The 21,585-nt window shown below is 47.5% G+C and overlaps 10 protein-coding genes across 10 annotated transcripts; 7 read left to right on the top strand and 3 right to left on the bottom strand.

The window, feature by feature from the left end:
* The first annotated feature begins 266 nt into the window (after positions 1-266).
* SPPG_04310 (uncharacterized protein) lies at positions 267-1,308 on the top strand. The gene is made up of 4 exons (XM_016752552.1): positions 267-542; positions 607-709; positions 792-927; positions 1,003-1,308. The coding sequence occupies exons 1-4, from the start codon at positions 384-386 to the stop codon at positions 1,142-1,144; spliced, it is 540 nt and encodes a 179-aa protein (XP_016609258.1). The 5' UTR covers positions 267-383; the 3' UTR covers positions 1,145-1,308.
* SPPG_04309 (uncharacterized protein) lies at positions 1,218-4,792 on the bottom strand. Its single transcript, XM_016752551.1, has 14 exons — positions 3,931-4,792; positions 3,835-3,857; positions 3,692-3,770; positions 3,562-3,622; positions 3,312-3,496; positions 3,175-3,256; positions 3,044-3,115; positions 2,879-2,979; positions 2,594-2,813; positions 2,328-2,532; positions 2,195-2,271; positions 1,904-2,130; positions 1,545-1,841; positions 1,218-1,481 (listed from the first exon to the last, which is right to left on the bottom strand). Exons 1-14 carry the CDS (start codon positions 4,690-4,692, stop codon positions 1,404-1,406), a joined length of 2,469 nt encoding a protein of 822 aa, XP_016609257.1. The 5' UTR covers positions 4,693-4,792; the 3' UTR covers positions 1,218-1,403.
* Positions 4,781-9,171, top strand: SPPG_04308 (ATP-dependent chaperone ClpB; the record flags this gene model as incomplete). Its single annotated transcript, XM_016752550.1, has 27 exons — positions 4,781-5,123; positions 5,293-5,430; positions 5,516-5,543; positions 5,610-5,714; positions 5,775-5,846; positions 5,916-5,995; positions 6,051-6,190; positions 6,247-6,328; positions 6,393-6,628; positions 6,686-6,789; positions 6,852-7,004; positions 7,064-7,160; positions 7,230-7,265; positions 7,327-7,397; positions 7,462-7,520; positions 7,577-7,596; positions 7,658-7,744; positions 7,799-7,833; positions 7,892-7,943; positions 8,010-8,079; positions 8,144-8,227; positions 8,288-8,358; positions 8,425-8,459; positions 8,525-8,657; positions 8,721-8,757; positions 8,829-8,894; positions 8,960-9,171. The coding sequence occupies 27 exons, from the start codon at positions 4,781-4,783 to the stop codon at positions 9,064-9,066; spliced, it is 2,541 nt and encodes an 846-aa protein (XP_016609256.1). The 3' UTR covers positions 9,067-9,171.
* Positions 9,102-10,550, bottom strand: SPPG_04307 (transcriptional regulator SPT3). The gene is made up of 7 exons (XM_016752549.1): positions 10,471-10,550; positions 10,368-10,409; positions 10,216-10,305; positions 9,942-10,149; positions 9,733-9,869; positions 9,541-9,662; positions 9,102-9,485 (listed from the first exon to the last, which is right to left on the bottom strand). Exons 1-7 carry the CDS (start codon positions 10,483-10,485, stop codon positions 9,173-9,175), a joined length of 927 nt encoding a protein of 308 aa, XP_016609255.1. The 5' UTR covers positions 10,486-10,550; the 3' UTR covers positions 9,102-9,172.
* Positions 10,551-10,682: 132 nt separating this feature from the next.
* SPPG_04306 (uncharacterized protein) lies at positions 10,683-11,810 on the top strand. The gene has a single exon (XM_016752548.1). The coding sequence runs from the start codon at positions 10,722-10,724 to the stop codon at positions 11,688-11,690; it is 969 nt and encodes a 322-aa protein (XP_016609254.1). The 5' UTR covers positions 10,683-10,721; the 3' UTR covers positions 11,691-11,810.
* Positions 11,811-12,094: 284 nt separating this feature from the next.
* Positions 12,095-13,271, top strand: SPPG_04305 (uncharacterized protein). Its single transcript, XM_016752547.1, has one exon. It carries the CDS (start codon positions 12,109-12,111, stop codon positions 13,108-13,110), a length of 1,002 nt encoding a protein of 333 aa, XP_016609253.1. The 5' UTR covers positions 12,095-12,108; the 3' UTR covers positions 13,111-13,271.
* Positions 13,272-13,302: 31 nt separating this feature from the next.
* On the top strand, positions 13,303-15,260 carry SPPG_04304 (uncharacterized protein). Its single transcript, XM_016752546.1, has 8 exons — positions 13,303-13,525; positions 13,597-14,092; positions 14,151-14,309; positions 14,383-14,426; positions 14,485-14,527; positions 14,615-14,647; positions 14,711-14,815; positions 14,879-15,260. Exons 1-8 carry the CDS (start codon positions 13,418-13,420, stop codon positions 14,947-14,949), a joined length of 1,059 nt encoding a protein of 352 aa, XP_016609252.1. The 5' UTR covers positions 13,303-13,417; the 3' UTR covers positions 14,950-15,260.
* A 535-nt stretch (positions 15,261-15,795) lies between these two features.
* SPPG_04302 (uncharacterized protein) lies at positions 15,796-16,601 on the top strand. The gene is made up of 3 exons (XM_016752545.1): positions 15,796-15,876; positions 15,946-16,469; positions 16,542-16,601. The coding sequence occupies exons 1-2, from the start codon at positions 15,819-15,821 to the stop codon at positions 16,227-16,229; spliced, it is 342 nt and encodes a 113-aa protein (XP_016609251.1). The 5' UTR covers positions 15,796-15,818; the 3' UTR covers positions 16,230-16,469; positions 16,542-16,601.
* On the bottom strand, positions 16,234-20,425 carry SPPG_04301 (uncharacterized protein). Its single transcript, XM_016752544.1, has 17 exons — positions 20,305-20,425; positions 20,191-20,235; positions 20,078-20,098; positions 19,882-19,998; positions 19,779-19,815; positions 19,485-19,714; positions 19,326-19,421; positions 19,138-19,259; positions 18,948-19,072; positions 18,748-18,890; positions 18,367-18,677; positions 18,105-18,306; positions 17,868-18,037; positions 16,871-17,811; positions 16,690-16,811; positions 16,519-16,617; positions 16,234-16,452 (listed from the first exon to the last, which is right to left on the bottom strand). Exons 2-17 carry the CDS (start codon positions 20,191-20,193, stop codon positions 16,336-16,338), a joined length of 2,856 nt encoding a protein of 951 aa, XP_016609250.1. The 5' UTR covers positions 20,194-20,235; positions 20,305-20,425; the 3' UTR covers positions 16,234-16,335.
* Positions 20,426-20,573: 148 nt separating this feature from the next.
* On the top strand, positions 20,574-21,426 carry SPPG_04300 (40S ribosomal protein S30). The gene is made up of 4 exons (XM_016752543.1): positions 20,574-20,656; positions 20,936-21,026; positions 21,100-21,170; positions 21,236-21,426. The coding sequence occupies exons 1-4, from the start codon at positions 20,654-20,656 to the stop codon at positions 21,260-21,262; spliced, it is 192 nt and encodes a 63-aa protein (XP_016609249.1). The 5' UTR covers positions 20,574-20,653; the 3' UTR covers positions 21,263-21,426.
* Positions 21,427-21,585: the final 159 nt, after the last annotated feature.

Raw genomic sequence — 21,585 nt, 5'->3', positions numbered from 1 at the left:
TTCTGCTATGCAATAGCGTTTTTGGCAGTCGGTTGTAAACCCAAGAGTTTGAGCTGCCGAAATGAACCTGCTTTGGCAGTTAAAAAAGTGATAGTCTTGAGCGGTATCGTCACCGACAGATACAGGATTGTAAACAATTTAACGATGGATGAACAGGAAAACCATGGCAACAAACCGAGTCCACTGATGACAAAGCAATATAACCTAAAAAGGATAAAATGATCTTTCCAAGGCCGTGTCGCGCCTCGTCGTCATTTTGGGAGCCCCTTTTGTTGAAGCGACATCATCCCCAGCATCAACCATTTGAACACCCAGAAAGCAAGGCGTTTTTCATTGCATTCGTCAGTATCAGGCGTCAAGCCCAGCATTCTTGCGTTGGAAAAATGGCCAAACCTCGCGGTCCTATTCTCCAATTGCGCGTTAATGCCCCGCAAGGAAGCCGCACTGTGGTTATCCCAAAGTCCTTCAGTTTCTGGAATTTGCACCGCGTCATTCAAATTGCGTTTGCGCCAGGCATTCAGGATGCTACTATTGAGAAAAGGGTGGGATTCAAGCGTTTTCCATTCGTTTTTCTTAGTACTGCCACTCTAATACCCTTTGCGTCAGACTTACGAATACAAGCAAGGAGAGACAAAGCCGAAAAAAGGAAAGATGACCAAAATGGATTGCCTATCCTTGAACGAAGGAGAAAAGTTTGAATACAGCTGCAGTGTGTATCAATCTTAGTCGGGATTCTTCGGAGCCAAAGCCGATTAAAGGAAACCAACAGTTGGTTTGTTCTTGTCGACTAGATGGAGTTGACTATACGATCGAAGTAGAAACCGCTGTGGAGAATGGCGAGATCAACAACTTTATTCCTCGATGTATTCACGGTGATGGCGAAAAATTGGAGCTAGATGCCGTAAACAAGAAGCTCATGTTCAAGAGGTACGAGAACAGTCTGATCCGTTCATCGGCGCGGAAAATGCGGAACAAGATTCAGTATTTCATCGTTTCATACAGGTTTGGAATGAATCCTTCCATGAATAAGAAGCCCCGCCAGGCACCGAAAATCATTGTCATGGCAGGTGAACCGGATTATATGATTTGGAAAACGTACATGAACGCTATGCGCGTTCCCGCCCGTGCTGCTGAAGAATATTGATACCCCAGAGCGATCTCCCCTTATTCGCCTATATCGTAAGAGTGTATATCGATTGGCCCCCTTTTCACCCATATTTTCGAATCTTGTATAATTGTTCTCGCGACCCGCATTTTTGTTGAAATATATACTTCCGGACCTTGAGCCGATACTCATATATTGCCCAAGTTTCTAGATATGACTATAACTTGACTCTTACTATGCTGACTCTTACAAGATGATGTGATATCTATGGGAGACTGTACAAATGGAGGCTTTATGTTTACTGTTCGGTATCCTGCCTTTTGCTCTTCTTCTTCCTTGGCTTGCCTGCTCTGGGATATTCTCTTTGCCACAGTTCCTTTAACACAAAAGATATTAAATTTTCCTGCTTCAAAAATAAATAATGTTCCCTGACATTTACCTTAACCCACCGGCCACCACCGGCCAATGTCTGGCGCTGTTGCTCAAAGGCTTCTTCGATACGCCGATCTTCCTCTTCCTGCTCATCCGTCGGTGGAGGTGAGGATGTGCACCGCAGTCCGTCAACATCCCCATCAGAAGATTTCATCATCTTCCCGTTCCGACCAGTCGCTGCCTCATGCAGGGCTCGATCCTTTTCCTTCTCAATTGTTGCTGTATCTGGCGCAGGGTTTTCGTTACTGAAGCGACCCGAGTGCACCGCGTTGAGAAGCCAGAGCCAGTTTATTGCTTGAAAAACCTAGACAGTGACTCAGTCAATCAGGACCTCAAAATGGGGCATTCCTTTCGTAGATTACATACTGTAAAGTATTCTTCAGAAACAAAGTCTGCCGCAGCCCTTGACATTCTGGTATGGAGCTTGGCATCGGTGATAAGATTGTAGAGATGTTGAACCACTTGTTCAATGTCCCCAACTTCCACGAGGAAGCCCGTACGACCGTGCTGTATTTGATGCGGGATACCGCCAGCCTTATATGCAATGACCGGCACACCTTTGGCGAGCGCTTCAGTTACCTTGATCTCAAAACCTGTCACATCATTCAGCTTTGGGTCAGAAATGATTTGCGTTACTAAGAAAATACGCGACTTCACCTTCGCGAGTAGACAATTGGAGGGCCACATGGGCGCCACGGAGTAAAGCATTCAACAACTGATCAGAGGGCGGCAAACTACAAAAGGCAGGTAAGTCTCCAGATATGCGCGTCACGGACCATGTAATACCGACCGCGCTGCAATAATGTCGTCCGCAATCCACGCATACTCTTCCTGCCCCAGAATCTCCAAAACTTGCTCAAACACTACATTTCCATCCGGATCATCGATACTTCCGTGTCCGGCAACGACTAACTGCGGCGTGTCCTCAATAGGAACATTATTATCACGCAACCGCTGTCGCAACAGTTTGTACGCTTTGAGTAGGTGTGGAATGCCTAATTCAAAGCAGTAATGATCATAAACAAGCGGTCTTTTAAGATCAGCAAAAAAGCATACCTTTACTAGGATCGAATCGGCAAATTTGTGCAACATAAGGTCTATTTGCAAAGTCAACCATTTTCCCAGTCGTGTCAAGGCTAATACGGTTAAAAATGGCTTGATAGTAATACATCGCTTCCGAATCCAATTCCTTGTTGAGCCCATCTATGGGATCAGTTGACGCTGGCATCATGACGAGGCGATCTTTTGGCACGCACGACGGAACAAAGTTTGCCACCTGTGTAAGAAGCATTAGTCCACAGAGTCATGCAAGCAATAAGCTGCATTATCTCTCAAACCTACAGGATGAGAAATAAAAACGTCCGCATGGCGGATAAATTTCCAAAGATACGACCAAACGTGGTGCTGTTCGGTACTCGGGTTATCAGCAAGATCCGCAGTTACTAGATCACAGAGTCCATTAGCGAGGCGCTCCTGCTTCGTAGAAACGGAAACGCTCGTCTCTACCTTCAATGTGACTCCGGTAGATGATCTTGCAACTGGGATTCAACCGCTTAATGTAGGGAATAATTCCGCATGCTGCCTTATGCAATTAGTCAATCAAGACAGCGTATCAATTTAAATGATAAATTACGAACGTTGAGGATCATCAATGACGATAACGTCGGATTGCACAATCGGACCGTCAGCCCAGTAACGCTGTACGTTGTCCCTTGCCCACTGCAAGTCAATTTTATGAGCTTTGAGTCACTAATAGCGAAGCCATGGTACGTACACTTTCGAACATTTTCTTATCCTCGTCTGTTAAATGAACATCCTTCGGGGCGACACCCTGGAGTACATTGTGGAACTTGCGCTTTGTGATATCAAAGATTTCAGGCTTTGGCTTCATAACAAACCACTTGACATTCACCCCCATCAAACGAAAGAGCCGCAGCAGTGCATGCCTCATGAGAGCCACTAAGATGATTGATGCATATGTCATTAGTTGTCGATTAAATCCAAATAAGCAGTAGTAGACTCACCTCCTCCGCCTTGGGGAGTTGAGTTGAAGAAAGATATCTGGATATAGCGATCTCGCGTAAGCTAACAGTTAAAAAATAGAATGATAAGCTTGAGCGTACAATAGTGTCCAAAATATCTTGTAAGGCCTACCTCGACCAACTTGGTGAAGATGTCCCATGTTTCGGGAGTTACAGTCCTCTCATAATCAATGCTATCTGCAAGATGAATTCTGAGATACGATATAAATACAAATCTCAATATATACAACGCAGATTGATTTTATGCACGCCAACCTTCCGTTGGCGTCAACTTCCACCTATTAGCATAACAGAAAGGTTCAAGGATTCAGTTGCCATCAAGGATCAACGAACAGTGAAGGGCCGACTAACCTCATGTCTGTAGCCGCAGCAGATGCGAGGTATGTTTCCAGCAATGTGCGGGTTAAGAGCGAGCTCAGCTTTGCGCGCAGCCGAACATGCACGCTCATCCAGAGTGAATCCCTTGGTTTCCACAACAATTGGAAGGATATCCAGCTCAAACCACAGACGTGCAGGTAACCTAAGGCTGCCAGAATCCGAGTCTTCATCATGATTTCTGAGGTACATGTCACCATATCCAACGCAGACGTCCTGTCCAGCTGCCACACCAATACCAGCCGCATGAATTTTGTAGCGGTGTGACTTGGCATATTCACGCAACCATATGATGATAGCGTCTTCCATATTACGAAGGTGGTCACCGTCAATGCTTTGCGGAGCCTCCGAATCACTGGAAGGCGGAGGTGAGCGCCGTTGTTGAGTGCCAGCTTGTCCGCTTTCCTTTGTGTTTTGCTTGTCGAGATCATTCTGATCGTCTTCGTCTATCTTAGCCACCTCATTTTCTGGCGCTTCCGAAAACGCACCATCGGACCCAGACTCCATGAATTGGGTTGTAAAGTCCACTTCGTAGAATCCATCATGTACATAAACACAAAAGGCAGGTCGGGGACCGCGGGCCTCTATTTCTATTCCGACATAGACACCTTGTGGAGGGGCGGCTTTTCCTGGAGTTCTAGAAGTCCCGCTAATCGACAGAGCTCGGCGCCTAGGCACGGGCGGCGGCGGAGCAGGGTGGTCGGCGAGATCTCTCGGGAATGAGTCAGCAGTAGCCATTTACATGTATGTGAATTGCAAGGCTGTAGACTATCGTCTATAACGTCGTATTCTTTTTAAAGGCAGCGAAAGCAAACGCAGCGGCCAGATGGCCCCTTCAGGCTTTGCTATGGCTCAAGACGACAACGGAACTGATGACGTACGTGCAATTGATGACGTGACCAAGGCTGACTCATTGCCCAGTCGCTCTTCTCGCATCTTCCACGCGGTTTCCGTTCAAAGCAAAACGTTTTGTCTTCTTGCTTTTGCTTCATCTCCCATTCGCTACGACATGCTAAAGGTTTGTCGCTCGCTAAAGGTTTCTCCACGGGTAGTGTCGGGTGTCCGGGCGGCGGTCTGTCGTGTTCCGGTCATTCCGGCGCGATCTGCCTTGGGTCCATGTCACAAGATTGTCTCGCCGTCCATTGCACGACACTATGTCAATGGACCAGGTAGGTAGACTGATAACGTTAGAAACTAGATGTTCTAGATCAAGGCATATCAGAATAGTAGAGCAGTTAGACTTTTTGAAAATGATAAATAAAGACATTGTAACTCGTTTTTTTTTTTGCGGCACTATTGCTAACGCATACTCTGTCTGTTCATGTTTCCCTTAATGAGGCGGCGGTGGTTTTCCGGGAATGCGCATGAACCCTGCAAATGCACCTCCGCCTGAAAAAGGGGCAGCACTCAAACAATTTGGTATCGACTTGACAGAACTTGCTGCCGCCGGCAAGCTAGATCCTGTCATCGGACGAGGTTTGATGATGCATTTAACTAGCACAAAAGCATAATACACAGACTACTGAACTTTGATATATTCCTCGCGTCTTAAATTATCCAGATGAGGAAATTAGGCGCACAATTCAAGTGTCGGTATTGGTAAAATCTGGTATTCTCTAGTACTGCATCTCTCATGAGATATGTCTTCAATTCAGACTTTGCCGCCGAACAAAAAACAATCCATGCCTCATAGGTGAGGCCGGCGTTGGGAAGACTGCCATCATTGAGGGTCTGGCCCAAAGAATTGAAAAGGGAGAAGTGTGCGTCCCCGGTATTTCACTTTGCATCACAGCAAGGCATTATACTGATTCAAAGAGTAGTCCGGACAGTATGAGAAATAAACGAGTGATTGCGCTAGATTTAGGAGCTCTGGTCGCTGGGACAAAGTTCCGGTAAAGTTTCTTGGGATACTGCTTATGATAGATGATTACGACCAAGTCTACTAACTGACTATTGAATAGAGGCGAGTTCGAAGACCGCTTGAAGGCAGTTCTTCGCGACGTACAAGAAGAAGAGGGAAAGCTCATCTTATTCATCGATGGTACCCAATGATATATTTTTAAGTGGTCGAGCCCATATCTAATGAGCCCTACCAGAACTTCATACATTATTTGGGTTGGGCAAATCGGAAGGAGGAATGGATGCAAGCAATATGTTAAAGCCTGCCTTGGCGAGAGGGACCTTACGCTGCTGTGGTGCAACCACCATTGACGAGTACCGCAAGTACATCGAAAAGGTACATCGTTTGGCACATACGCATGAAGCATCGGCTGAACTTGACACTCTTGCCAGGATCCCGCTCTTGCCCGCCGATTTCAGTCCGTGCTCGTGGAAGAGCCAAGTCCTGAGGCCACAATTTCGATTCTCCGCGGGTGTAAGCAAATTCGCATCATATGAATCTCCCATGACATACTTGTTATTCATGGTCTATTTTACAGTGAAGGAGCGTTATGAAGTACATCACGGTGTCCGCATTGCGGATAGCGCCCTGGTAGCAGCAGCGCAACACGCTCATCGCTACATCACAGATCGCTTCCTGCCAGATTCAGCTATCGATCTGGTTGATGAAGCATGTGCATCGTTGCGGTTGGCTCAAGAAAGTAAACCCGAAGCACTCGAAAAGTTGGAACGTCAGATTTTGACAATTGAGATTGAGCTTGAGTCTTTGCGGAAGGTAGATGACACTTTGCGATGATGGTGCATAACAATAAGTTGATATCACATTGTAAAGGAAACGGATGCGGGGTCAAGAGAGCGGCGGCAAAAACTGGAGAAGGAACTCGAGGAAAAGAGACATCAGGAAAAAGAGCTGACGAAGATCTGGCAGCAGGAGAGGTAATCTGGTGCGCACCATGGGCTCCTATCAGGACAATGGCTATAATTTGCGCTATGCACAGGCAGCGAATTGAGCATATCAAGCAACTGAAACAGCGATTGGAGCAAGCCCGCATGGAGTTTGAAATGGCTCAGCGGCGCGGAGATCTTGGCCGAGCGAGTCAGCTTTTGTATGAAGTCATTCCGAAGCTTGAAAGGGAGCTGCCAGAAGACACGTATGTAGCCTTAGCATCGTGCCAGAATTATGCTCCTGCTCATAAACTTTTGCTCATAGTGAAGAGATGGAAGGACCTGAAAGACTCATCCATGAACGCGTAACTGCGAATGACATTGCACGCGTCGTATCGAAACGAACGGGTATTCCCGTACAGGTGCGCGTCTGACGGAAGGGTCGTTAGATAAAACGGACGGTCCCAACGTACTTACTTTTGATCCTTCAGAATTTACTACGTGGCGAGAGGGAGAAGCTTCTGCGTGTATGCTACCGCTTCATTCCACAAAGTATAGCCACGATGTAACCGTTTTCAATCTCTCCAGATGGCAGATGTACTGCGAAAGCGAGTCATTGGACAAGATGAGGCCATTCATGCTGTCACGGAAGCAGTTAGGTAGGCCCCACAAATATCGTTTATAATTGTGTACAATGCGCTCTTTTTAACATGCGCGGTGCAGATTGAGTCGCGCAGGCCTGCAGTCACAAACTCGGCCCGTCGCATCCTTCATGTTTTTGGGTAGGAATTTGTGTTGATTTTTGCCCTAATCAGATGCTAATTTGAATTTCATTTAGGTCCCACCGGTGTTGGCAAGGTTAGATTGGCTTATGGGATAGGGCGCCGAATATGTGAGCTTGACGTGACATGTATTCCAGACCGAGCTATGTAAAGCACTTGCCGAGTTTTTATTTGACACGGAGCACGCCATTGTTCGCATCGATATGAGCGAGTACATGGAAAAGGTACCAAAAAAAAGTTCTGCTGGCCGCGCAAATGAAACTCATCGTTGGCTGTAGTTCTCTGTTTCCCGCCTGATTGGGGCACCACCAGGGTATGCTTTGAGGATGAGTTTAGCAACTGATGCAAATGTCTCACTTTGAGCAATCAAGATATATTGGGTTTGAGGAAGGTGGTGAGCTCACAGAAGCGGTTCGACGGAAGGTATTTTCACGGTTCCTCGCTTGATATTATTTTATGTATGTTTGCAGCAGTTAATCCACTCTGTAGCCATACTCTGTGGTCCTGCTGGACGAAATTGAAAAAGCCCATCGAGATGTGACCAACCTCTTGTTGCAAGGTGCGATACCAATATGTTTGAAGCATCACGCCGATCCCCCTAACTGTGTTGCTGCATTCCAAAGTTCTCGATGACGGAGTGCTTACGGACTCACACGGACATAAAGTGGACTTCCGTAACACTATCATAATCATGACCTCCAACTTGGGTATTTTCTTTGTCTCTCTGCAAAATCCATCTTGCCACGGTTAACCATTAGAATGAACAGGTGCTGATATTTTAACCATGCAACCTGAAGGACCACTCACACCTTACGCGAAAGAGGAGGTGTTGAATGCTGTGTGTAACGCCACGTTCTCCTCGTATATATATGAAATCTTCTTGCTAAAAACTTGTAATGCCTAGGTGCGTGGATATTTCCCACCAGAGTTTGTCAACCGGTAGGTGTACTTGTTTTTGGTCTCTTCGTCATCACGCATTCTCATTCTGCCGGGACGTGAACCAGAATCGATGAACAAGTCATTTTCAACCGTCTTTCGAGGGAAATGATCCGACAAATCGTTGATGTCCGTTTACGCGATGTGCAGAAACGTGTACAGGATCATCACCTTAAGCTGGATGTGGATGACGAGGCAAAGGTGAGGCCCCTACTGTGTTTGTTGCAGGTGTTTGTGTGGCTAATTCTTCTCAACGTCTTTTAGCAATGGTTGGCTGATGCCGGCTATGATCCCATATACGGTAAGCCAATTCTGATACCTATCTATTACATGTCTCTTCAGGTCTGCTTGCTCACTTCTATATCCGTCTAGGTGCACGTCCTCTGAACAGAGTCATCCAAAAGCATCTTCTGAATTCATTGGCGGACGCACTTATCGGTACGTACCCACGTTCCTACTCTATGGTTGACACTGATGAACACATTTCCATTGGACTATCATAGAGGGTTCGATACGGGACGGAGAAACGGTGAAGATCAGAGTGCAGCCAAACGATCGTGGAGAACCGGTCCTGGTCGTGGAGAAGAACCACGAACCTCAACTCTCCTGAGGATCTAGACGTTAGACACTTTAGGCGCATGTGGCAGCGAGTGTATTGCCTGCAATGCGGCCTGCTTGTATATACAAAAATATTAATTTCATGCATGCAACTCTATCTATATAAGCGCCAAATTCGTTCGTACTAATCCACCTCTAAAGTTACTCATCGGTTGCGACATTTTCTGGAGTCGTCGAAATGCCTCGTGAATATGTACAGGATGCAAGGGCTTCTGCTCATGTGTAGGCTTTGCAAACAACCCTACATTCTTCTTCTCCTGAACTCGCTTCGCTTTTTCCTTTTCATCCATTTTTCGTTCGTCCCATTCTTTTTTGATTTTGAGTCCAGTTTCCGTTAGCTTTGATACCATTTCATATGCGAGGAAGCCAAGAATGTCTATGACTTCTGCAATGGGTTTGTTTTCATAGTATCTAAAAGTACTGTTAGTGCTGATGCACATTGGTTTACAAGGGACTGGCTACTCACGTTCCCATTTCACACCATTTTCGAAACCGCGCCAATTTTTTATATGTAAAAGATGCTTGCCGACATTCTGAATAATACATGTATTCTTCCTTTGTCATTGTGCGGGTGACCTCGTCAGCTGTCTGGAAGAGACACACGCAACATTAATCAAAGCAAAATCTTCAATAAGCAAATGAAAGAGTCTGCGCCTACCTTTAAACGCGCAATTTGGTATTCGTACGCCTGCTGCTCATCTTCATCTACAATGTCGTCATCGTCATCTTCAAGCACAGAGCTGTAGTGATTTATTATGTCCCAGGAGAACTTGATTTTCTTCCGCACCATGCCGGCTTAAAGGAAGCAATACCATCACCAGTGAACAACTTATCGACCAGCACTCCGACAAACTGTGAGACCCTTACTTCCTCCAGAGTCGTCCAACCCCTCATCATCCGCAATCTGTTCCACAGGAGCAGGGTTCTTCTTGGCAGACTTTTGGGCGTCCTTGTATGTAAGAAATGTTCGGAGGGTATTGACTTTTTGGCGATCGTGGCGAATCAAGAATATCAAATCTTCAGCAATGAGGAACCGAGAATTGCGCTTTGCTGCTTGCTGCACAGCTCGTACTATCTAGAATGCATCAGATATCAGTTTCCGAGTGCACGTAAAAGGACCCTTGCCAAAGCATTGACGGACAATTTCAATCATTTGCGATCGCACAATCTCCTCAATTAACAACGTCGTTTCCTCAAGCGGCTCGGTGACTTCTCCAAAAACATACATCATCTGTACAAGAAATTGAGACGGTCTCTCCTGTGGCTCTGAAGGCGGGAAGGCCAGTCACCCACCTGCTGAATCTCCGTCTGATATAGTGGCTGTCGGTGATTGCTCTACACAAGTTTACATCAGTGTCCCATTCACATATTGTCCCCGAAGGAAACGAATACGCACATGTTTGGAGGACATTTCGAGGAAACAGATGCCGCAACGTACGTCTTGCGCCTCGCCTTTACGTAGGTACAGATGGCTTTGACGAAAACGGAGAATCGCTGACGAGTTGGCAAACCAAATCTCCTGCCTAAGCCTTCCATTCGAATGTCAAACCAGGTTGGTCAGCTGGCTATAAAGTTGCAGTTCCCGCCGATCGCCCCGATCCTTACTTAAACTTTCCACGAACGAAGGAGAAACGACGAAAACGAACGATGGTTCATCGTCTTTCAACCAAATTTCGAAATCTGAAGCCTAGCGATCTTTATGCAGCTTTACGATATGCTGTCCTGTGGCCCTTTTATCTCGTCGTATTCTTGGAGCAACACCGTCGAGCGACACTTGCTCGGCGAGCCCAAACCTGGCAGCAACCACCAGACTTTATCTTGCGCCCTCTTGCCCGCCTCGTTCTGACCATATTCCCAGTAACAGTTCAAAATGAGGCGATAGTCGCTCAACTCACTGAGCAGAATTCCCGCATCCTTTATGTGGAAAATCATCAGCTGCTGGCGCTCGAGCTTGCCACTACTTTGTCGACCGTTTATTTACTGACAGGACGTCTCCCACGTGGTATTATGGATCGCGTTCACCTCAAAATACCGCTGTGGGCAGATTTGCTCACAGCTCTTGGTGCAATTAACGGAGATCCCGCATCAGTAGCTGACGCAATGGCTAAGGGCCACAACCTCCTTGTCCTCCCCGGAGGACACCACGAGGTTTACCGTAAAAAATCAGACAGAAAGTATAGCCTCCAGTGGCGAAAAAGAGCTGGATTTGCCCGTCTCGCTGTCCAGCATCAGTATACTATCGTGCCCATATCTGGCATTGGATGCGAGGACATGCTACACATACTTACGGATGTAGCTATACCGGATGGATTTATGAGCAAGGTGATTCGGGACGAACGAAAGGGCATGAGCCTTCCTATTTGCCTACCAGTAAGCTATGAAATGCAGTATTTCCGCTTTGGCAGGCCAATTAGATGTGACAAGTTAAACGGAAACTGGGAAGACGTAGACAAGGTTTGGGGTATCCGAGAGAAAACAAGGCGAGCGGTTGAAGGAGGAATAGAGAAATTGATAGCAAAACGGAGCAGCGATGGTAGAAAAAGATGGGTAGCATCAGGCTTGGTCCGCCGTTTTCAGAAACTGGCTACAGGCGAGGAACTTGTTTGTCTGGCGTGAAGGAGACGGCGGATCAACAGTAATAATTGTTACAATTGAAGTAGCCTGTTAGTTATATCAATATTCAAACAAAATAATAAGACGAGCGGGCGTTGATTGTCTGTCACTGCAGAATCCCTTGTAATTCATTCCAGAGACATTATCAGACGGACTCGATGTTTCGTCCGTTGAGAAGATCCAAGGCATGGTGAGTGTGCTTCGAAGTCCAAGGAAAAGGAGTGAAATGTTTTCCATATCCCAATGTAAACAATGTATGAAAGAAAGACAGCTAACGTAGTCGAGTTGGTGAAGGCCAGAGGTGATCGGCGTTTGCGACTGGCATGTTCGCGTAAGCTGGTTCGAATGTGCTTTAATGTGTTTGGACAGACGGGCACTACATCTGGCACTTGCAAATTCAGCGTGATCTCGGCAGAGCACAATGCAGGACATCTCCCCAAACTCTTCCCGGTTCGCCCATACGCTAGCGGCCTTGTTCCCTCCTAGAAAGGTGTTTGTGAGATTGTCATACTTGCAACAGTCCTACGAACGCACTGCTGGGGAAGGAAGTTGGTCTCGGTACTTCAAGAGCTGGGCAGATTGTGTCCAGACCGCCTGCTCACAACCGTCCAGCACACTCCGTTTCGTTCAGATCAAGGATCAAAGTGGGAATGGGCGAGAAGCATGGATCTGCTCGCTGACACGATTGGGACATGCTGGTTTGCACGACATTGTCGAGCATACACGGCGAATGGATATTGCGGTGCTGGCAAAAATGTGGGCAATGAGGCAATCGGAACACGTGGACCCATATCCTGACTCGACAACCAGTTCTGAGCTGCATGAGCTGCAGAGAGTGCTGCGAAAACACGAGGACTGCTGTGAGGTCTCATCAAAAGGAGTTAGGATCAACAATATCGACGACCATCGGCGCTCGGTTGATGGGGACGCCTATCATTACCGACCCAGCAAATCCACTCCCCCGGTGTCTTCTCAGCGTGACCCAGATGATGCTGCCTTCAAACGAAAGCGCGTGAACAGCCCGACGAGCATGTTAGAGACATTGTCAAATAGTCGAAGACAATCACGATCTGCCTCACCCGTTCGAGAACCAAAAGCAAAACGACGCTCAGAAAGTTCTTCGTCAATATCAGCTTCAAGAGTGAAGAAGGAACCAGTGGATTTATTCAAGTACACACCCTTTTCTGCACAAACACACGAATCGCCCTCACCAGCGTCGACTACAATTAAAGTCAAAATTCGCGAGCAACCACCAGTCAAAGATCCAGAACTAATCAAAGCTTTTCGGGTTTTGTATGGATGTCATGCAACCGTTGTTCATCCACCGGGTACCTCCTTGTTCGGAGTGACGAATCCACTCCTAAGGGGCGTTGGTGGCCTTAAAAACGTCAGTGGGGGAAAAGGCGGTGCATGGGCAAGTTGAGAGTCGTAATTAATGTCCGAGTTTGTTTTCCTTATGTATATTAGAAACAAATGCGAGGAATGTACATGCAAGCTTTTATTTCGTCGTATGGTCATCCACCTTGAAGCTTAGCCCGGCGACTGGATGACACATGGACCCACGTGATCAACTGACCACAATCGACTCTTCTTGTGCCTGGGCGGCTTTCCCCAACAGCAGGAGGAGGAGGGCAAGATCGTATCCCGTTTTCCCCGCGGCTGTGAGCTCTGTCTCCGGACAAGAGCCTTACTTGGTTTTGTCTGTCATCTTGCTGTATGCTGTGCCAGTCATGTCGGCGAGTAAGAAAGGGCATAAGGCAGCGGCTGCATTGTACGTACCCCGACACCGCCGAGGTGCTCTGGAAGAACCAAACAACCAGGAAACGGTACCAGCCGAGGTACTATTCCAATGTGCATCTGTTACTTGCATGTAACTGTGCTTGCTGAATACCGTTCTTTCTCGCTCCAGGCCACTGAGATTAAAACTGAAGTCCAGAATTCACCAGCATCCAGTCGTTCGTCAAGTCCTGTACGACAGCGTTCTACACCTTCCGGTACGCCAGTACGCAAGGGACGTGGGCAATTTACTCGCATATCAAGTCATGATGGGGACAAGAATGCCGAGGAGAAAATGGGTCGTCGCGAACGGGCAGCACCTACTAGAGTGTATCCTCAATGGCAACATGATATAGATAGTGCCAAGGAAAATGGCGGCGGACAAGCTGCAGCCCAATCCGCGAAACGACTTTCTGAGAAATTAGGCAAATTATCACTCCAAGACGAATCTTCAACATCTAGTGTTGATGGAGGTTCAGCTAAACCCGATAGTGACTCGGAGGAAGACGATTGGGAACGACTCGATGAAGAGGATCAAATCATACCAGTAATGGTACAACCCGACACCGATAACACTAGATCAACCACCCGTGTCGCCGGAACAGTTGAAGACTTGGAACCATTAGATGGTTCGGACATGTTTTGCAAATTATCATGTTTGAACGTCTGCTTAATTGTCTTTCGTAGGCCCAACGACTGTGCTCGATGTGTATGATTTTCCTGCAGCTTTCAAAACACATGATATCGAAGAAATCTTTCAAGACTTTAGCCACTCGAGGGGAGGATATCGGATCAAGTGGATTAGCGATACCCAAGCCTTGATAATTTTTCAACATCCTGATACAGGTACCAAACACCAGGCGCATTTCAAGGTTGTCCACGAATGGGGTAGTTGACATTAGATTTGGCACTCGCACAGCAAAGGCAGCCTATGCTGCCGCATTGGGCAATCCCTTCATCAAGGTGTGAAGGGCAGCTTTGGCTCACAATATTTGGTGATGTGCTAACCCGCGTGGTTTAGGTCAAACCTTACACTGGAAAGGTATCGAGGGACACGGCATCTGGTGGGTTTTTAGGAATTGCCTTCGTATACGTTATACCCATTTAGTTGTGCGGCTGACGTCTTGATTGTTTTGTTATAATCTCCGCAGACCGACCATTGGCGCCTCGGCCCATCATGACAGGTTGGATGATGCCATCTTAGCCCGTCTGTCACACCAACCATTGATGCTGAACTTATAACACAGATATGGTCGCAAGGCGTCTCGTAGCCGGTGCTCTTGGAGTACGTTCAAAACGAAAGACAGAGGAAGAAGCGGCGAGGGATAGACAGAAATTGCAGGAAGCAAAAGGTATGAAAATCAACGCAATCAAAGTTGAACTAATTTGGTGCTGACAAACTATGGATTGACCAGATAAACGAGAGGAACAGAGGAAAGCTAAAGAAGCAAGAGAAAAGGAAATTGCGGCGGCCTGGGATGGGTGATGCGCAGATTTTCAACTGCCTTCCTTCACCCGATTTATTTGTCCATGGGTAGTGACCCGTTCGTGCCGTCCCCGCCATACCTTTTCCCCGCAGAATTGGCGTGCGTCGTTGTCGTCAACTGTCAAATACCTCTGAGGCTCAGGGGCCCCGCAACTCTTCACCACTTTGCCCGTGGATACCCGTCCAATCACTTTATTTTGCACGTTCGCATTATGTATTTAATCTCTTCTCTTAGACTATGGCCCCCATGCGAAATGTGAGACCTAAGCGCTTATGCAAAATATTCTCAATAAATAAGTATCACTATCCCATTGCGCCTATATTGTCATTCTTCCATAGCACCCGGGCGGCGAATCCACAGCGAAAGAGTGTCCTTCAGGCTACTTGGAGGTTCCAGTTGCTCAGGTATCTCGGTTTGTGGCTCGATCGTATGGGAAGCAGAGAATGAAGCAGGCTCTACAATGCGTCTCCACAACGCAACATGGCTCGCCTCGCTCTCATATACTATCGCCACTTCATTGTCCATCCGTTACTGTCCGCTCGTTCACTCCGTTTTTTATCCTCTCCACCTTCCTCCTAATCAACGCCCCTAGCTTCTCCTGAGGATCCGGATGCGCTTCCCGCTCATGAATAAGGTAGCCCGCAAACCCGATGGAACTGAACAGGAACGGGTCAATTGTGGGCGATATGAAGGATGTGTAGCGGACTAATCGGGGTGCCGTCGACATGATTGGCTTTGGAATTCGGTTCAAAATGTCCGTCCAAAGTGGTGCTTGGAAAGATCGCAAGTGTGAGTCATTGAAGAACTGTGCCACTTGACCTTGCAAGCAGGACGGAGAACATATGTTCAATTGGACATTCACTCGCAAATGGCACCGATGGATCGCTTTAGGATAACACAAGGACGGCTCCAAATAGGAATAAGAGGTAGGTTCTCCTTTATTTTGCCAGCCTCGATGTTTACGGAAATGATGTTAACATTCCGACATTTGACAGGATATGCCACACAGCAAGTGCAATCCTTAACATTTGCCCAGCGCTTCGGAACACCCATCAGCACATTCCTTCTGTACAGCTCCCTAACCCTAATATCTCTTCAATACCTTTGGACACGACTCACTTTTGAAGAGACGCGGTTACGGGAGGACGCGGGAATGCAGGACTTGACCGAACAGGTGCAAAGGTTGAGAGACGAGAAACTGAAAATGCAGGCGGGACAACCAGGAAAAGGGGAAGGGGAGCTGCCACAGGGGAAGAATAAACGATGGTGGTTATGGTAGAACATCGGGGTGCCTTTCCTGCAATCTATTTATTTATTTCACGCACGTGAAGCAAGGTTCGCAGTTATCGCAGCAACAAATGTATAAGATGTTTCATATTACAATTTTAGACAGATCCTGATGTAGAGGCTAGAAATTTGTCAATATCTTCATCTTCTGGATTGAGGTCTCCAACACTTCCGGCATCAGGGAACGATGCCAGGTCATCAAAATCCAAGTCTCCCTGCGAGACAAAGTCAAGTCAGCACGTTTGTTGAGAGTGGGCCGATTTGAGTGCATCATCACTTACCCGTAGTGACCCCGTGCCTGTAGTGTTTACTTCCAGACTCATATGGCTCATGTTGTCGGATATTGCGTCGAACCGTTCGTCAGAGGTGAACGATCTGGTCTGGAAGCATGTGATTCACAACGCATTAGGCGATTGCATCCAAAATTTCGAGCACAGAACGATCATGCACACCTCTTCATCACCAGGAATATGGCCTTCCTCCAGGTTCAATCGAACACGTGGTCCTCCACGGTTATCTCCATTCACCTCAGGTTGCAACTCTGGTGGACCGTCAGGGAATCGTTCCTTCAGTTCTGCTCATTACAGCAATATCAGTATGTGTCAAACAATGGCGTCCCCAGACCGTACTCACGGCCGACCACGTCCCACTCCAAACTGTCCTTCCATTCTAAATATTCCGTCGCAGGCACTGGTCCCTTCTCCCGTCGCCGTTTGAATCCCTCCTCAGCAAACAGACCATACTTGAAGTCTGGGAACAGTTCCTCATTTTCAGTGGGTCCTGCTATCGCTTCTGCAACCTTGGCCTTGTTGTCCTTTATGAGAGACTGGCGCAGAAGATTGACAACACGGGGTACTTGACTCGGCATGTAGGTACGCGCCAACAATGCAGCTTCAGGGATACGATCCGTGGACGTCAAGAGGTCAATGCATTGCTCAATGTCTCCGCGAAGCAAATATGACATGAAAGCGATATTGTTCCTGCCCTGCTCTACCGCGAGCTCGGCAAGTTGTGCTAGACCTTGACTGTTTCCTGCTGCCTGGTACATTAGCAACAAGCCCTCAAAGTCCTTTGCGTTCTTGAGACAATCTTCTGCCAATCCAAACTGCCACATTTCCAAGGCCTTGTCTCCGACAGTCTTCCACTTGTCCGCCTGATCGAGAGACTGAGCAACTTCATGAGCTACATCCAGCTTTTGAAGCTGAATAGCAAGATCGAATCGGTGCTCTGGATCCGCCGTCACAGCCAGAGCTTGCTCCTTCATATTCTGGCTCTCCAAAAACTTGGCCACCCGATTTCTTTGATCTGCTGGAACACTTGGCAGTAAGCTATCCGCCGTTGCCAAATCACCTCGTAGGACAGCGGTTTGGTATTGAATAAGCGTGATGGGAAGGGCGTAGCTCGACACGTTGAGGTCCTTATCCGACAGGTACACTCGGTTGATGTAACCGAGGACGTACATAGTCGTGTCAAAATGGGCAAGAGTAGACGTTTGTCCTCCAACCAGGTAGTTCAGCCGGTTGGCCGAGTTCGTGTATATAAAGCTATCGCCAACCCAACATCCCGTCTTCACGCTACACAAGCAGGTGCGTCAACATGTGATCAAGAGATTGCGATGCGGGGTACTCACCTTTCTGCGATCTCGGTAACAAACTCCACCGCCTCCTCAATTCCTTCCTCGCCAACCGTGTTAGCTCCGTGCCTTTCCACGTATTGCTGGTATGCAATTCGGTTGAACTTGAGAACGTAGGTCGTGTCATCACAGACAATCGCTACCAAGTCTGATTCGGACCAATATACCTAAGGTTGTAATGCTGTCAGCAAGAGCGCGGGTCATTTTGGCAATTTCCTTCAAAAGAAAACCTACATTCCGTGCAACCACATCAACCCTACGCACGCACACACCAGTCTCCCAGTCATAGAAGTTCAGGAAGTTGCTACCACGAATACCGAGGAGCGCTCCGCCGTAAATTCCTTCCGCACTATATGTGGGTCTGATAACCACATCGGTCTTTTCCTTGAAGTTCTTAAAGACTTTGACCTTTGACGAGGATTCGCGGATAGCGTACCTATACCCTACTAGGTTAATTGAATGTGCCTAGCTGCAATATCATTTCGCCAATACCCACTCATTGGAATCCAATGCCCAAACAAACTCCAAGGCGCTTCCAAAGCTCTTGTTTCGCCATGCCAGTGCAGTGTAGATAATATACTCGCCATCCCCGCACACCACAACGAAGCGGCCATTCGGACTGTGCTGCAGCATCTGCGGGTAGATCTCACAGCTTCCCAGTTCCTTGGTTGCAAGGCTAATCCGTTCGCCGTCCTTTATGCTTTCGTCCACACTCGCTTTAACGTTCGCCGTTAGAATTTCACTGTGACGTGCCCAAATGATCTTTCCTCCATTGTCCATGCTCACTGCTGGCTCTTCCCGCCCAAGCTATTATAGATGAACCCTTAGCAATGAATCGGCGTCGCACAAGCATATCAGCGATGGTAGTGACACGCACCTTGATGGCAATGGTTCCCTCGTCATATCCAAAGGCGACATCGTTGCTGCCACGGGAATAAGCCACAGCCCACGCCCGTTCCATTCCATAGTTGAGGGTGTTTTCCAGGCGGTATGTATTGGCATGCCAAAGACGTACAGTACCTAATAAACTCAGTCAGCGTGATAACACGGCATGATATCACGACATTACAAGTTTACCATCTTCACTGGCAGTGATAATGATGGGAAGTTCCGGATGGAAGCAAGCGACGGTGACATTCTGAGTATGCCCCTCCAAGGTCTGGACACAAGTCTTGTTTTGGTAATCCCAAACCTTGACTAGTCTAGAAGACAGAAAGTCACATGAGAGACTGCTCGCGTCTGCAGCGCGGTCGTTATGTGCTCATACTTGTCATCAGCACCAGTTATAAGATAAGGCTTGTCTCCTCCATGGTAATAATCCACACAGTTGACGCCCTTCTCGTGGCCTTCTAATGTATAATTTGGTACACTTGATCCAAGTGACCAGACCTGTAAGAATGCAAATCAGCGCGACGACTCGCCTTTTGATTTCATCAATGGTATATTCTACGGTACCTTGACTGTGCGATCAAGCGACGCACTGGCAAACGTATTCCCGTCCTTTGGGTTGAAGTTGACTTGCATGACATAGTGTGTGTGTCCTTCGAACACCTAAGGCGCGCATGTGTTCAGGAGCTTCATACGACGCAGACACTCCATGCATTCGCACCATACCATGATATTTCGCCATCCCTTCTCCCAATCCCACAATTTGATCAGCATATCATCCGAGCAAGTCAGCACGTAAGGTTGCGTTGGATGCACGGCGATGTTGCGGATGTAATCTTGATGTGCCTCGAATGCCGTCACTTTTTCATGGGTATTGTAGTTGAAGACGCGAACCTGCATATCATCGGAACCAGCAATCAACCATGATTTGCGCGCAATGAATCTGGCCGCTCGGACTAGCCATGATGAATTTTAATAAGCGATTGCAATCACCGGCGATTTGAGGATACGACAACTAACCAGGAAGGTCCGTTATTTCAAAAGTTTTCACGAGGTTCTGGGGAGCAAGCATGTCACACTAATGACAAGATACGACCTACGCAAGCTGTGACGCCGGTCGTACCTGGTTCTCATGGTTCCATATATACACTGTACCGTTGTACAGGGCCGCAAGAAGCCAAGGTTCCGTTGGATGAAAGTCGACTGACTTTACTCGGTCGGATCGACTTGATAGCTTTCGCTATGGGTTTGAGACGAGGTGATAAATAATGTCCCACAATTGCTTGTCGGCCTACGCCAAGTAAATGCCGTATGCTTACCTTTATATCCAACCGGAGAGGCTATTTGAAAACAACCAAACAACCAATCGTATCAGTCAAGTGATGCTGTCAATGGCAGCCAATGAATATTTGTGTACAGTGGGAAAACATACCATAGCTATGTGACGGAAGGAAACTGAAAGTGGCTAACGATGGGACTAACAAAGTCGAAATGTCAGTTTCCTCCGTTCCAAGCGCCTCCAACACGTTGCAACCTGAATACTGACCTCAATGGACCTCTAAGGCGGACGGGAAAGCTTTGCTATGAACAGCACACGACGGAGAAAGTCCCGATTGCCGCCGTTCTCGTCGACACCAAAATCGAAAACACGATCCCGCGACAAACTCGAGAAGGAAGGCAACCAGCCGTTGGCCAAACCAAACATGCCATACACTCGAACCATAAATGAGTCACTCAGAGCTCTTTCAAGTCACGGGATTTCAACCAATCAGCGCGCGGCATTTCAATTTTCTCTCCTCGCCACGACGGCTGGTGGGATGAGGAGCAGAGCGACAACGACGACGAGGTTTTTCTTTCCTTCCTCTGCCGATTCCACGTCCTACGTCAATTGAAAGATGGTGCGTATTGCTGCTGAACGGGTGGAGTGCTGAAGGGCTTGGCGACGAGGGTTGGCGAAGAGGTGTGGAAGAGGTTTGGTTTGGGAAGGTCGACTGCGAATTTTGGTGCTCCAATTGGACTGTGTGTGTCTCCGACAAATCATTCCGCTACTCTGGACGTTACGGATGAGGGGAGGTGGTGGATAGACAGCATCATAGGATTTAGACGGAAGAGAATTGTGAAATGGCAGAGTCCGGTTGAAGAATGAAATGCTGACGAGCCCGTTTGCGTACAAATAGGGTAAGGTTCACGGATCTCTCGCTCGTGCCGGTAAGGTAAAGGGTCAAACCCCCAAGGTTGAGAAGCAAGAAAAGAAGAAGAAGAAGACTGGTACGTGAAATTGGAGGAGTTTCAATGGAGGCGCCAGGATCCAGGTTGTTCATTTCCGATAATTGCTCAACAGGCCGTGCGAAGAAGAGGATTCTCTACAACCGCCGCTTCGTCAACGCCGTTGCTACCTTTGGCAAGCGGAAGGTAATTTCAGCAAAAAGTGGATTGCAGGGCTTGACGGCGTGATATTAATGCAGCTGCTTTTTTAGATGAACCCATCCCCCAACTCCAAATAAGCTCCTTTCACCCATCGCAGCTCATCCGTACCTATGCTCCACATGCGTTTCAGTATGCTGGTCTAAACCTGTTGGGGTTTTGGAGGGATCGTGGAGAATGGGGCCTGGTCTCTGTAATAGTCCCTTGCAAATACATGGATTCTTAAAATTTCTGTTGTCACCAACGTTTTCCAATGCTCTTTGCTATTGGTTTTGTTTTTAACGAAGATGATGAAAGTTATCAAATGTTGGCTGTCTTGCATATCCAATTCTTGAAGTTTTCTGGCTTTGATTGGGTATTTCATGGAGGATTCCTATCTCTGCACTTGCGAGTTATCGCTGCA

Source organism: Spizellomyces punctatus, assembly GCF_000182565.1.
Source record: "Spizellomyces punctatus DAOM BR117 chromosome Unknown supercont1.6, whole genome shotgun sequence".
In the NCBI taxonomy this organism is placed as follows: Eukaryota; Fungi; Chytridiomycota; class Chytridiomycetes; order Spizellomycetales; family Spizellomycetaceae; genus Spizellomyces; species Spizellomyces punctatus.
Note: the sequence above shows the minus strand (reverse complement) of the source record. Positions and strands in the feature narration are given on the sequence as shown.

Excerpts from the sequence above, each read along its gene's own strand:
- SPPG_04310 (XM_016752552.1), top strand. The coding sequence starts at position 384 with ATGGCCAAACCTCGCGGTCCTATTCTCCAATTGCGCGTTAATGCCCCG. Across the intron at positions 543-606 it reads ATGCTACTATTGAGAAAAGG|ACTTACGAATACAAGCAAGG; the intron begins GTGGGATTCAAG and ends CCTTTGCGTCAG. Across the intron at positions 710-791 it reads AAAGTTTGAATACAGCTGCA|ATGGAGTTGACTATACGATC; the intron begins GTGTGTATCAAT and ends CTTGTCGACTAG.
- SPPG_04309 (XM_016752551.1), bottom strand. The coding sequence starts at position 4,692 with ATGGCTACTGCTGACTCATTCCCGAGAGATCTCGCCGACCACCCTGCT. Across the intron at positions 2,814-2,878 it reads ACGTTTTTATTTCTCATCCT|GTGGCAAACTTTGTTCCGTC; the intron begins GTAGGTTTGAGA and ends CTTCTTACACAG. Across the intron at positions 2,533-2,593 it reads CCGATTCGATCCTAGTAAAG|GCATTCCACACCTACTCAAA; the intron begins GTATGCTTTTTT and ends GCTTTGAATTAG.
- SPPG_04307 (XM_016752549.1), bottom strand. Across the intron at positions 10,306-10,367 it reads ATCAGACGGAGATTCAGCAG|ATGATGTATGTTTTTGGAGA; the intron begins GTGGGTGACTGG and ends TTTCTTGTACAG. Across the intron at positions 10,150-10,215 it reads GATCGCAAATGATTGAAATT|ATAGTACGAGCTGTGCAGCA; the intron begins GTCCGTCAATGC and ends GATGCATTCTAG.
- SPPG_04306 (XM_016752548.1), top strand. The coding sequence starts at position 10,722 with ATGGTTCATCGTCTTTCAACCAAATTTCGAAATCTGAAGCCTAGCGAT.
- SPPG_04305 (XM_016752547.1), top strand. The coding sequence starts at position 12,109 with ATGCAGGACATCTCCCCAAACTCTTCCCGGTTCGCCCATACGCTAGCG.
- SPPG_04304 (XM_016752546.1), top strand. The coding sequence starts at position 13,418 with ATGTCGGCGAGTAAGAAAGGGCATAAGGCAGCGGCTGCATTGTACGTA. Across the intron at positions 14,528-14,614 it reads ATCGAGGGACACGGCATCTG|ACCGACCATTGGCGCCTCGG; the intron begins GTGGGTTTTTAG and ends TAATCTCCGCAG. Across the intron at positions 14,648-14,710 it reads GCCTCGGCCCATCATGACAG|ATATGGTCGCAAGGCGTCTC; the intron begins GTTGGATGATGC and ends CTTATAACACAG.
- SPPG_04302 (XM_016752545.1), top strand. The coding sequence starts at position 15,819 with ATGGCACCGATGGATCGCTTTAGGATAACACAAGGACGGCTCCAAATA. Across the intron at positions 15,877-15,945 it reads GCTCCAAATAGGAATAAGAG|GATATGCCACACAGCAAGTG; the intron begins GTAGGTTCTCCT and ends GACATTTGACAG.
- SPPG_04301 (XM_016752544.1), bottom strand. Across the intron at positions 19,999-20,077 it reads CTCTCCGGTTGGATATAAAG|CGAAAGCTATCAAGTCGATC; the intron begins GTAAGCATACGG and ends TCAAACCCATAG. Across the intron at positions 17,812-17,867 it reads GTTACCGAGATCGCAGAAAG|CGTGAAGACGGGATGTTGGG; the intron begins GTGAGTACCCCG and ends CTGCTTGTGTAG.
- SPPG_04300 (XM_016752543.1), top strand. Across the intron at positions 21,027-21,099 it reads AAAGAAGAAGAAGAAGACTG|GCCGTGCGAAGAAGAGGATT; the intron begins GTACGTGAAATT and ends ATTGCTCAACAG. Across the intron at positions 21,171-21,235 it reads CTACCTTTGGCAAGCGGAAG|ATGAACCCATCCCCCAACTC; the intron begins GTAATTTCAGCA and ends CTGCTTTTTTAG.